The following is a 13354-nucleotide window of genomic DNA, read 5'->3' on the forward strand; positions in this document are numbered from 1 at the left end:
TTTATACTTGCTCATTCTTTCAATCAAACCAAACTCTATGTTATAAAAGAATGGCTAAAGACCATAAATTTATGGTCGATTATGTCAATGTCTATGTCTGTTTTTTGCACTAGGTTTAGAAGGGCAAGCCACTTAAATACTCTCTCATTTTGGCCTCTACAAAAACTGGAATAGAGATTCTTTTGTGTATCTTTGCATGTTTCAGTAAATGTTTCCTAAGCAAGATGCAAGTTATTGTGCCTCTGCTTCTGAGAGTTTCATCCCACACATACATAGACCCAGTTAAGTTGTTAAAGGAATGCATCCCAAACAAGTCTCTCTTGCAATATGTAATAAAAGTTGTTAATTTTGGAAAGGGTAATAATGCTTTCTGCAAGTCAAAAGATGTAAGTACTTGAAGAAGCAGATGCAGCATCTTAATGAAAGATCTGCCTGGACTTTTCAGCATTTGCAATTTCTTCATTTTTTAATTGTGCTTTGGTATTTTCATCTTTTTTCAGCTTGAATCTTCAAATCAGTTGTGTCTAATTTGTGACATACATCTTTACATGGAACTTTGAATTGCAAATTTAATTTGGTTGAAGTATATAATAATAAAATTTATCTTAAACAGGCTGCTTGTTCTCATATTTATAATTGTCAATATAAAGATCATAAATTTTCTTAATATTTAAATTGGATGATGAATATTTTTTATATGAATATTGTTTCTATGAACAGTGGCTCTGATAACAAGGAAAAGACTTCATGTGAACAATAACAGGTGTCATCTACCTCGTTACTAGATGGAGCTTTTCCTCTGCTATCAATAACAGCAAAGACTTCTTCTGGTTTACTAACATTTCGGTACAACTTACCCCAGCTAATTTGTAATGCTTGGAGATAAAGTTTTTTTACAAACTCTTACAGTTTTATTACCATTATCAATATAATAATAAAAGACTGTAGATATAGCAAAACCACTTCCATCTATATGTGATTTTTCGGTTTTTGGCGTTTTTTTTTGGAGCCTTGCAAAAATAAGTTTTGTTTAAATAGTCCATAATCTCCAAAATGTACCAAAGAAACTTTCTCATACTGCTTTGCAAGGAAAACCTTTCAAAGCATGTCTTAGTACAATTATAATCAAAATTATGTATAAATTTTTTAGCTGCAACAATTTTATCTTTTGTTGCATATGAATTTCCTTCATTTCGAAACATTTTCCATTTACTTCTCAACCACCTCTTTTCATTCCTTCACTGTCACCATTTGCTGTTTCAGCATTTGTGGGGTTTCTGGAACAAAAAAAAAGCATATATTTCAGAAGTCCCACACATTTAAATTTACATAGAAAACAAAAGAATTACTTGAATTCTTTAATAGGTAATTACAGTAAATAATTTAAATTAACTGTCATTAGAATTTGAAGTTGTGGGAATCTGAGAACCTGTAATTGAATTATTTGAAGTCATCAGAATTCCAGAATCTATAATTTGAGCTGTAGAATTCAAAAGTCTTGCTGGCTTAGATGCTAGTGATGATGCCAACTGGTGTTTTCATTATCTGTACCTAGAAAATAAATAAAATAAATTTTTTTAAATTTTTATTCTCAAAATAAAAATTCAGTAACATGAGTATTGTAGTGCATATGCTAGGGTTTTTTTTTCACAAATGTCAAATTGTTACATATGTATATTGAAGGTTATTCTAAATCTAACAGTGCATTATTTTGTATGTTGGAAGAAATATAGAAATTTCAAATTTAACAGGTTCATTTGTATAAGTAGGTTTCTTTGATTTAAATCTAATCTATACTTTTGTAGATGAACATAAATCTAATAAGTTAGATTTTAGGTTAATTTGTAGGTCTACTTTTTAAATTAGAACTATGTAGTAATTTATTGAACCAATGTCTAACCTATATTGTATAATTAAACATAACCTATATGCAATAAACTACATAAGTAACAATAAAATATTTACCTTAAAATTGCAGTCATTTGCAAACCATTCTTCACTAGAGGATATTTTATCTTCTCAATAATTTCACTTTACTAAAACTATAAATAATTACTGAATAATAATCAAAAACAAAATCATATAAATAAAAAAACCAACATTCAGAGACCACTGACAAATAACAATAATCCAAGTACGGATTTCATCCACTACTGCTATGAACCTATCAATAAAATGTGTTTTGTAAAAACAGACTACTGCAATCTAGTGGCTTATTTTGGAACTACTGACTAGGTTCATCATTGCACTGAAAAATATAGCATTATTACTGTATTATAAAATTATTAATTCAAATTGAAAATTTTTGGACATTGTCCACTTTTGTTCTGAACCTCCATTATGTCTTATTTTATCTAGACTTGCATATAAAGTTTTGAGTCATTCTGATAATTAATAGATATTTGACAACGTTTGAAAGTTGATGTGGAAAACAGAAAAACATGTACTCCGTACTCATAAAACAATACTATTTACAAGGAAAAACATTAAAGGAAACAGAATAAAAGCTACAAAAGTATTTTGGAAAGTCTGCTCCTTCACATGTATGGTTCAAAAATGGTTTACTGAATTTCACTGTGGTCGTATGAGTAGAACTGACACTGAGCGTTCAGGAGTCCAAAAATTTGACCACTCAAGAAATGATTGATAAAATCCATGATATCATACTGGAAGATCACAGAAGAAAGGTACGTGAGATTAGTGTGATCAAGAATACTTCGACTGAATGTGCATGACGTATTTTACATGAGTAGTTGGGAATGCGGAAGCTATTGGCTGCTGTGATTGCTACCGGCTCAAAAGTGGCGCCACATAACAATTTCAAAGCCATTGTATCAATTTATCAGCACAATCCAAATGAGTTTTTATTGCATCATGTTACCACTGATAAAACATGGATTAATTATTTGTACACCAAAAACAAAACAGCAGTCAAAAATGTGGACTGGGCAAAATGGAAATAGACAATTCCATCAGCTGTAAGTTCATGGCCATGGTTTTCTGGGATGCACATGGTATGAGCGATTACCTACAGAAAGGAAAAACGATCACAGGAGAACATTATTTCCAATTATTATACAGATTTGATGTGATAATGAAGAAAAAGTGCTCTTTCACCATGACAATGTGCCAGCTGACTCATCTGCGATTTCACTTGCTACATTAGCTAAATTGCGTTATGAATTACTTCCTCATTCATCCAATTCTCCAGATTTAGCCCATTCTGACTTATTTTTGTTTCCAAACCTAAAGAAATTTTCATTGAATGAGCAAGTTATTATTGAAATGAATGAGTGTTTTGACAGTTTGTCAAATCATACTTTTTAGAGGGCATAAAAGAAAGTTAGAAGATTGCTGCAATAAGTAGTATCTAACTAAAGGAGAATTGCTGAAAAATAAATTGAATTTTTGTAAAAAAAAAAAGTTTCAAGTCACTGACTTACCAAACCACCCACTTATCTGGCTATATAAAATCTAAACAAGTTCAAAAAAAGCCATTAAGAAATATACAAATTAAGTAAAAGAATTAAAAATAATACATGAAGTCGATTAAAAAGTTCCTTGAAAGAATCTAAATGTGCAGGTTATAGTTATTTTTTAATATGAGGTTTTCTAACTACTAATATGAGAATTTCTGACTTACTCCTTTTAGAATAGAGACAGCTTCTTTTGTAAGCCAGACCGGGTAGAGGACATCATCATGCAGAATTGACTCAAAGAGATCATCTTCATTGTCTGCCTCAAAAGGAGGTTGCCCGGCCATCATTTCATACATTAGGACCCCAAGCGCCCACCAGTCAACACTTGGACCATAATCTAACTCCTGAAGTATCTGCAATTTAGATATTCATAATTTTTATAACCAAATATCAGTAATCCAAAAGTGACAAAAAAAGATTAACAATATATCTATAGTATTAAATGATTTTAAAAAAATTCAAAATCAATATAAAATGTTTTGGAATATTTATTAAGTAACAAAATTACAGATATATGGTGGTGAAATATTAGCATGAAACAAAAAGGAATGGAAAATATAACAAACTAGTCAAGACTGGAATCAAACTACACTAGATTCCCCTCCCCCCCAAACAAAAACATAAAAAGAACTTACTTCTGGAGCAATGTAATCAGGTGTACCACAAAAAGTAGTAGTTGTTGCACCATCTAAAATACCTTCTTTACACATTCCAAAATCAGCCAACTTGCAATGCCCTTCATTATCAAGCAGAATATTGTCCAGTTTTAAATCCCTGTTAGAAAAAAAAATTATTGTAAATTTTCCTAAATTTTTGAATAATAGCATTTATAAACCTAAAATTTAATAAAAAGCGTCCATAAAAATGTTGCATTTATAATTATATTGGAACTACATATGTATTTAAAATAATTTATGAATAATCCTTGTAAATAGTAGGGAATCTACATCTGTGAACAAAATATTTATGCCTTCAATACCAACAAGAGATATATAAAATAACCCTCCATTAGTAATGGACTTCTATATACTTATAAATATTTTTATTTATACACCAGAATATGATGACATTTAGTCTACACTTAGCAAAGCAGCAGCAATTGCGTGACTTTTCACTCGTATTATTATATTTTATCAACAGAATTGTGATTACTCAAATACTAAAACATTAACCAGCACTATTCAATAAGTCAAATATATTACCTTTTGAACCCAAAATCATTTTTTATTAGGTTTTAAAGGTTCCACAAAAGGTTCCTGAAAAAATGACTAATAAGAAAGAATTACAGCATACTTCAATAGTTGTAATCAGAGATTACTCTTTTAGATTATTATTTTTAATATAATAGCAATAAGATAATAATTTTTTTTTATATTTGCCATACTCTATAAAACTGAATTCTAATAGCAACCAGTTATTGAAACGTGTCTTATATACAATCAGATTAGGTCCTTGTCATAGAGAAAATATGCCAATTGTTGATCATTCTCTCTTTTGTACCTTAATTTTGTTATACAGAATCCCTTTCAACACAATTTTTACTAACATCTACGTATATAGATTCATGTTTTATAAATATCCTTGGATAATGCTGATAAATAAACCTTTACAAGTACTACTACTTTACAAGTAGAAGCAATTGACTTTCTTTTCTCTCTCTTAATTACTAGGCGTAACACTACTAGTACACAATTTTATTGCAATATTTATTAAGCTTCCAATCATATTAAATTATTAATAACAGAATCTTTTCCTAAAATAATTTAAAAATACTGAAAGATTTTTTTGCAACAAAAATAATTAAAAAATGTAGGAGTAGTGTTACCAGTGACGTTCATTAACCCACTGTGATCAAACGATATTTTTTAAATGTTTTAAAAATGGAGAACTATCAATAATATTACAAATAATTTCACTGATGAAGTTATACAATTTACTCAAATAAGATCTGGAAGCACAATTCAGGAGTGCTATATTTTGGAGCACCTGTTGACAGTACTTAAATATTAATTAAGCAGTCCAAACTGGTCATTGCAGAAAATGTAATAACTTCTAAAAGTAAAAATCTCCTTTTGAAAGTCAAAAACTAACAATGTGCAGAAAAACTAAATGTATATATATATATATTTTTTTTTTTTAATGTGTAGTTTACATTGTAAGCTATCTTGTATATGAAAACTGTAATCAAATCAAACTATATGAACTAGAAATTTGTAATAAATGAAAATCTCACCTATACACAACACCATGTCTATGAAGAAACTGAAGAGCAAGTGTTACTTCTGCTGCATAAAATCTAGCTCTTGGTTCATCAAACTTTCGTGCTCGTTGAATTTGAAACATTAGATCACCTCCATTTACATATTCCATGACAAAAAACAATCGTTCCTACAAAAAATTTTATAACTTGTAATTTATTTACTTCAATTTGTTTTCATTAATAACAACAGTTTTTATAATCTCTTCAATAGAAATATTCTTAGTAATAGAAGAATATACACACGAAAAAGCCAGGTGATATTGCAAGGTATCAGATAGATTATACAAGCAAAGATTTAGAAATCAATTCGTCGACTGCAAAGCTTACCCTGGAGCAGACATTGATAGTGACCATAATTTAGTGATAATGAAATGTAGATTGGGGTTTAAACTTGAAGAAAAGGTGTCAGATGAATCAGTGGAATTTAGAGAATTTTGAGGAAGAGGAGGTGAAGAAAACTCTTCACCTGCAAGAGGTCTGAATAAAAAAGATAGGTAGAAAATGTAGAAAAATGGGGGCATGTTAAAAATGAAATTCTTAGATCTGCAGAAGCAAACTTAGGCGGAACAAAGAGAACTGGAAGAAAACCTTGGATATCAGAAGATATATTGCAGCTGATGGATGAACATAGAAAATATAAGAATGCTAGTGATGAAAAAGTAAAAGGAACTATCGACAATTAAGAAATATTATAAACAGGAAGTGTAAACTAGCGTAAGAAGAGTGGATTAATGAAAAGTGTTCAGAAGTGGAAAGAGAAATGATCATTGGTAAAATAGACAGAGCATACAGGACAGTTAAGGAAAATTTTGTGGTACATAAATTAAAATCTAATAATGTGTTAAACAAAGATGGTACACAGATTAATAATACGAAAGGAAATGTCGATAGGTGGGTGGAATATATTGAAGAGTTATACGTAGGAAATGAATTAGAAATTGGTGTTATAAAGGAAGTCGAAGAGGATGAAAAGGGAGAAACAATACTGAGCTCTGAATTTAAGAGAGCATTAAAAGATTTAAATGGCAGAAAGGCTCCTGGAATAGACGGAATACCTGCAGAATTACTGCGCAGTGCAGGTGAGGAAGCGATAGATTACACAAACTGGAATGTAACATTTACAAAAAAAAAAGGGGAAGTTCCATCAGACTTCAAAAAGAGTGTTATAGTTATGATACCAAAGAAAGTAGGAGCAGATAAATATGAAGAATACAGAACAATTAGTTTAACTAGTCAGGCATCAAAAAACTTAACTAGAATTCTGACCAGAAGAATTGAAAGGGGAGTGGAAAAAATGTTAGGAAAAGACTAATTTGATTTCAGGAAAAGTACAGGGACAAGGAAAGCAATTTTAGCACTCAGTTTAATAGTAGAAGAAAGAATAAAGAAAAACAAACCAACATAGTTGGCATTTATAGACCTAGAAAAGGCATTTGATAATGTAGACTGGAATAAAATGTTCAGCATTTAAAAAAAATTAGTGCTCAATTAAGAGATAGAATAATAGCTAAAATTTACAGGAACCGAACACAACAGTAATAATTTAAGAACATAACAAAGAAGCCATAATAAAAAAGGGAGTCTGACAAGGATGTTCCTTATCACCGTTACTCTTTAATCTTTACATAGAACTAGCAGTTAATAATTGTAAAGAGCAATTTAGATCTGGAGTAACAGTGAAAAGATAAGGATGAAAAGAGTAAGGTGAAAAGATAAAGATGCTCTGATTTGCTAATGATATAGTAATTCTAGCTGAGAGTAAAAAAAATTTAGAAAAAACAATGAACAGCATGGATGAAGTCCGACACAAGAACTACTGCATGAAAAAAAAACAAAAAAAAAAACGAAAGTAATGAAATGTAATAGAAATAATGTAGATGAACCACTGAATATAAAAATAGGAAGAGAAAAGATTACGGAGGTAGAAGAATTTTGTTATTTGGGAAGAATTAATAAAGATGGACGAAGGAGGAGCATTATAAAATGCCGAATAGCACAGGTGAAATAAGCTTTCAGTTAGAAATATAATTTGTTTGCATCAAAAATTAATTTAAATGTTAGGAAAAGATTTTTGAAACTATATGTTTGGAACGTAGCTTTATATAGAAGTGAAACTTGGACAATCGGAGTATCTGAGAAGAAAAGATTAAAAGCTTTTGAAATGTGGTGCTATAGGGGAATGTTAAAAATCAGATGGGTGGATAAAGTGACACATGAAGAGGTATTGCGGCAAATAGATGAAGAAAGAAGCATTTGGAAAAATATAGTTAAAAGAAGAGGCAGACTTATAGGCCACATATTAAGTCATCCTGGAATAGTCGCTTTAATATTGGAAGGATCTGACCTGCTTTGTTAAAAGCACAGCTTATTTTAAGATCCCCAATGTCCATGTTACTAGTGAACTTTGATTACACAGGTTCAAATAATGGCATTGCTTAGGATGAACTAGATTAGTCTTAACAAGACAAAATGTCAAAATTGAACTAAAAGCTTATACCCAGATATTATGTAAACTATTAAAAAAGAACAGGCTACAGGGAATGTAAAGATACTTACTTTTACAAGAGAGTCACGGAGCAACAAAGACAAATTCCACAAACTAATTTTTAGAAAATTTTAGAGTGATAACTATTACTAAGAATATTTTATCTTTGTATTCATATTTTTTTTTTTGCAAGCAATCATCATTAATAATTTGTTCACATTTCTTCAAAATGTTAAATTAAAAAAATAGATCCCCTTAGAACTAGACTAAGTAATTTTTATAATCATTTACTGTAAAATAATCAATTTTGTACAGCACCTGCAGGCATTTTATTAAGAAAAAAAACTTTTTCCAATTAAAGTGTTTTGATATTATTACTGGCTATCATTAAAATTAAAAGAAAATATATTAATATCTGCATTGAAAATGTTTTTACATAAGTATATGTGTGCACATGAACGAACGCACACACACACACTGAGAGAATACATATGTGTGTGTGTGTATGTGTGTGTAAGTTCAACATTTTTCATTTATTTTTGAACTGACTTTCAAAGAAGTTTTATTTTTTATCTCAAGATTGTAAGACATTCCTCTTACTAACAAAAGTTGCTTGCCTAAAAATTTCTTGTTTTACTCTCAAAATAAAATGAGTTAAAATTATTCATTAAACAGCTGCTCCATAATACTAACCATTAATAAAATAAATTTCCTTTTCAAAAGCTGTAAAACCAAGTAATTCCAATAGAAAATGTAAATAAAATTTATAAAACTAATAAATCAACAATAATGAAATCACACTTTTCCATTTGACATACTAGAAAATACATTATTTTTCTTTTATAATTTATCATCTTTTTAGTATATTATTATTCATCAATTTAAAAAAAAAATTGGCTACAACCAAGAAACAAACGTTGCAAAAAAATTATACAAACACTCTGATCACATTATAGATGGCTCATACTGACAGATAATGTTTGAATATTATGTTAAACATTAATTACGATGGCTAATGCATTGTTTCTATATTTGTACGTTTTTCTTTAAGAGATCATTAGCCTACATGTTTGGAAAATTTTTTATATCAATAAAAGAGGGTTTATATTAATGAAGGCATAAACACTCATTACTGACAGTGTTTAAGGAACAAGTAACTAAAACCTACTTCTATTGGGTAATGGTAATTAAAATTGATAAATGTATTGCAAAATCTACAAGCAGAGAAAAATAATCTCCTCCTGAATTATCATTTTTAAAAATTATTTATTATTCTACAGTGTTATACTACTGACTTCTAATTGCTGCACATCTGGAAGTACAACTGTTGAAGTGAGAAAAAATTTACATTAATCTTATGAAAAAAATACAATTTTTTCCAAAATTTTATAAAAATTCCATCTTGAAGTGTCTGTATGAGATGAATGTTGACTAAAGGTGGTCAATATGTTAAATTTTACTATAAATTTAAATAAAGGCAAACACTACACTAAAATAAGGAAAAAAAAACAAATACTAATATAATTTACCTTTGTCTGGAAACATGAATGAAGCGCTGTAAGGAACGGGTGTTTGGCTGCCAAAGCAAGTATTCTTTTTTCAGTCATCGTGCAATCAACATCATCATCTTGAATTATCACATCTTTCTTTAGCACCTGATAAAAGACAAAATAAAAAATAGTTCAATATCATAGTTCAGTAACAATGTACAGTTAACTTTTTCAGTTATAACACAGTTTGATCAAAATAATGGAACACATTTTTTTCACATACATTTCTAATATCAATATTTTCCTTTGATATTTTATTTTAAAATCTTACAGATAAAAATCTAAAGCTAAAATTTCTGAAAATATAAAATTCTGACAAACCATTAAGCATTTTTAAGAAATTTAATTTCATGTGGTACTTAGTTAAATTTATTCATAGAAGGCATGCATTTTAGTTAAATATAAATATGATAAGAGAATTATTTATAGCTGCTGACACTTCTAACTTCAAACATTAATTTTTTTTTAACAGAAATTTATTGTAATAAATACATATTTAGGCCTATATTCTGTAAGAATGTTTTTATATCTATCAAGCACTGCAAAACAAAAGGAAAATTCCAGTTATCAAAATATTAATCAAATCTACCATCATATTGCTAATAGAAAAAATAATAAAATAAAATTAGAAATGAAAAAATGAAATTTAAATATTATAAAGCATGTTTGTTAAAGCACTTTGCCTCACATGTGGCTATTAGTGTTTGAAAGGGTTAATAAAATTTATATGTTTTTATATTTTAACTGCATTTTGGTTTAAAACTGCATTATATAAAATAAACCTAACACAATTTATTCTACAAGACAAAATAAATTAAATGATATTAACTAAAAAAGTTTTATTTAATTATTTCCAGTAACAATTAATGACATTTACAGACCTTAACAGCAAATACTTCCTCGGAACCTTTCTTTTCAGCAAGCATAACTTTTCCAAAACTTCCTTTCCCAAGTACCTTTATAAAATGAAAATCTTCAACACTCATCTTTCTACGATCAACACCACCTAAAAAAAATTGTAAAATTTGATTTGATGCAATAACTTACAATTAAACAAACATTATATTAATTTTTAAGAATCACAGTTTTAATGTATTTATGATCTCTCACAATTTATAAATTTATGTAACAGGAATAATTTACTGATTTAATAACTAATTTTATTATCATGAGAATATACTGGGGCTCATGAGAGGCTGTAAGCCAAATTGCAGATTGGAAGTTAGTTCTGTCCACAACTGAGTTGATTACTCAGACACTCAACTTTTAGGTGAAACCTAATGATCAAATTGTACCCTAGCAATATTGAAAGCCATTTAAAAATCTCAAATCATTACTAAATACTGAATGTTCATCCTTAGTAAACATTACAACACCTGTAATAATAGTAATCTCAGGACAATTTTAATCATTAACAGATTAGATAGTTTTAACACTTACTATGCCATCCCCCTGCAAAGTTCCCTGAGCCACCAATAATGTAAGTTATTTCAGATAAATTTTTTAGGCCCGTAAAATTTTCACCATTACTTTGAGATAATCATTCTTTTTTAGCATATAGAAAAAGATAAATAATACCTTTCATGATTAGAATTTATTTGTGTTAAATTGTATGTTACTGGATAGACATACGATAACATACATGTTGATATGTTTTGTAATATACAATAAATAATGCTCAAAGTCTGTAAATTTAATAAATCATTGTCTGATTTTGAAATTTTGTTAAAATAGATTTAAAAAATTCATTTTCAAACAAGACAGATTGATTTTCAATCAATACATAATTCTACATTACAATTAATATTCTGCAGTGTATGTCTAGTTATTTACTATTAGAATCTAAAAATATTTTAAAAAGTAATCAATCAAGATAATACAGAAATAAAAAGAATGTAAAGGAAGATTTAAAAATATTTTAGACATCAACAGAAAATATACCAGCAATCTGTTTGTTACATACAGAATTTTTATTTTAAATAGAATTATCCTACAGAAGATTACTTTCTTAACTAGTACTTTCCAAAAATAAATTATCGATTTTTGTCATCAAACTGATTAAGGATAATTTTCATTTACTAGACAACTACCACTAGGTAGACAGCACCGCCAAATGTAAATAATAATTTAAAGACAGAATAAGAATGAGCATTTTGTTACAGAAAAACTTCAAGATGTACACAGCTGATGTCTACTGCAATATAATTAATGTGATCTATGAGCTCTATAAGATTTTTTTTTCACTGTCATTTTAATACTAAATTTCTGCAATTTACTTCTATATTGAAGAACATAAGAAAGAAGCCGTAATAAGAAAGGGAGTCCCTTTCTCCGTTCCCTATCTCCGTTACTTTTTAATCTTTACATGGAACTAGCAGTTAATGATGTTAAAGAACAATTTAGATTTGGAGTAACAGTACAAGGTGAAAAGATAAAGATGCTACTATTTGCAGAAGAAACAATGAATGGCATCGATGAAGTCCTACGCAAGAACTATCGCATGAAAATAAACAAGAACAAAACAAAAGTAATGAAATGTAGTAGAAATAACAAAGATGGACCACTGAATGTGAAAATAGGAGGAGAAAAGATTATGGAGGTAGAAGAATTTTGTTATTTGGGAAGTAGAATTACTAAAGATGGACGAAGCAGGAGCGATATAAAATGCCGAATAGCACAAGCGAAACGAGCCTTCATTAAGAAATATAATTTGTTTACATCAAAAATTAATTTAAATGTCAGGAAAAGATTTTTGAAAGTATATGTTTGGAGTGTCGCTTTATATGGAAGTGAAACTTGGACAATCGGAATATCTGAGAAGAAAAGATTAGAAGCTTTTGAAATGTGGTGCTATAGGAGAATGTTAAAAATCAGATGGGTGGATAAAGTGACAAATGAAGAGTTATTGCGGCAAATAGATGAAGAAAGAAGCATTTGGAAAAATATAGTTAAAAGAAGAGACAGACTTATAGGCCACATACTAAGGCATCCTGGAATAGTCGCTTTAATATTAGAAGGAAAATATTGTGTAAGCAGGCCACGTTTGGAATATGTAAAACAAATTGTTAGGGATGTAGGATGTAGAGGGTATACTGAAATGAAACGACTAGCTCTAGATAGGGAATCTTGGAGAGCTGCATCAAACCAGTCAAATGACTGAAGACAAAAAAAAAACTTCTATATTATGAATCAAGTGAATTAAACATTAATGAACTATATATATATATATATATATATATATATTTTAATTATCATTAAAAAACCAATTAACAAACAACATTTAGGCTACTTGTTTGTAATAAATAAATAAAAAAAAACTACTGTCCTCATCATTATCAAGTTTGCTTAACAATAAGTGTTCATTACTTAAAATTAAAATCTGTTTAGATTTATGAGGTATAACAACTCCCAAATCTGCTGACAATAATTTTAATAGTAAAAATAATTGATATAAAAATGCACATACGTAAATAATTTCTTACTAAATAACTTTTTCAAACTGAATTTTCTGATTTTCTTGCTAGTTCTCCTCTTTGTTAAATACTACAGATCAATCCCAAGAAAACCATTCGTACTTTAG

At 28.8% G+C, this 13354-nt stretch overlaps 1 protein-coding gene across 1 annotated transcript in view; it reads right to left on the bottom strand.

Annotated features, from left to right (window-relative positions):
• Positions 1-13354, bottom strand: part of Pkc98E (Protein kinase C) — a 104841-nt gene that overhangs the window by 46428 nt on the left and 45059 nt on the right. Inside the window, exons 9-13 of the mRNA XM_075366634.1 lie at positions 10656-10780; positions 9754-9879; positions 5713-5867; positions 4115-4253; positions 3644-3832 (exon numbers count right to left, since the gene is read on the bottom strand). Coding sequence (XP_075222749.1) covers positions 3644-3832; positions 4115-4253; positions 5713-5867; positions 9754-9879; positions 10656-10780 — 734 coding nt within the window. The remainder of the gene's footprint in view (positions 1-3643; positions 3833-4114; positions 4254-5712; positions 5868-9753; positions 9880-10655; positions 10781-13354) is intronic.

Source organism: Lycorma delicatula, chromosome 5 (genome assembly GCF_047948215.1).
Source record: "Lycorma delicatula isolate Av1 chromosome 5, ASM4794821v1, whole genome shotgun sequence".
Taxonomy (NCBI): Eukaryota; Metazoa; Arthropoda; class Insecta; order Hemiptera; family Fulgoridae; genus Lycorma; species Lycorma delicatula.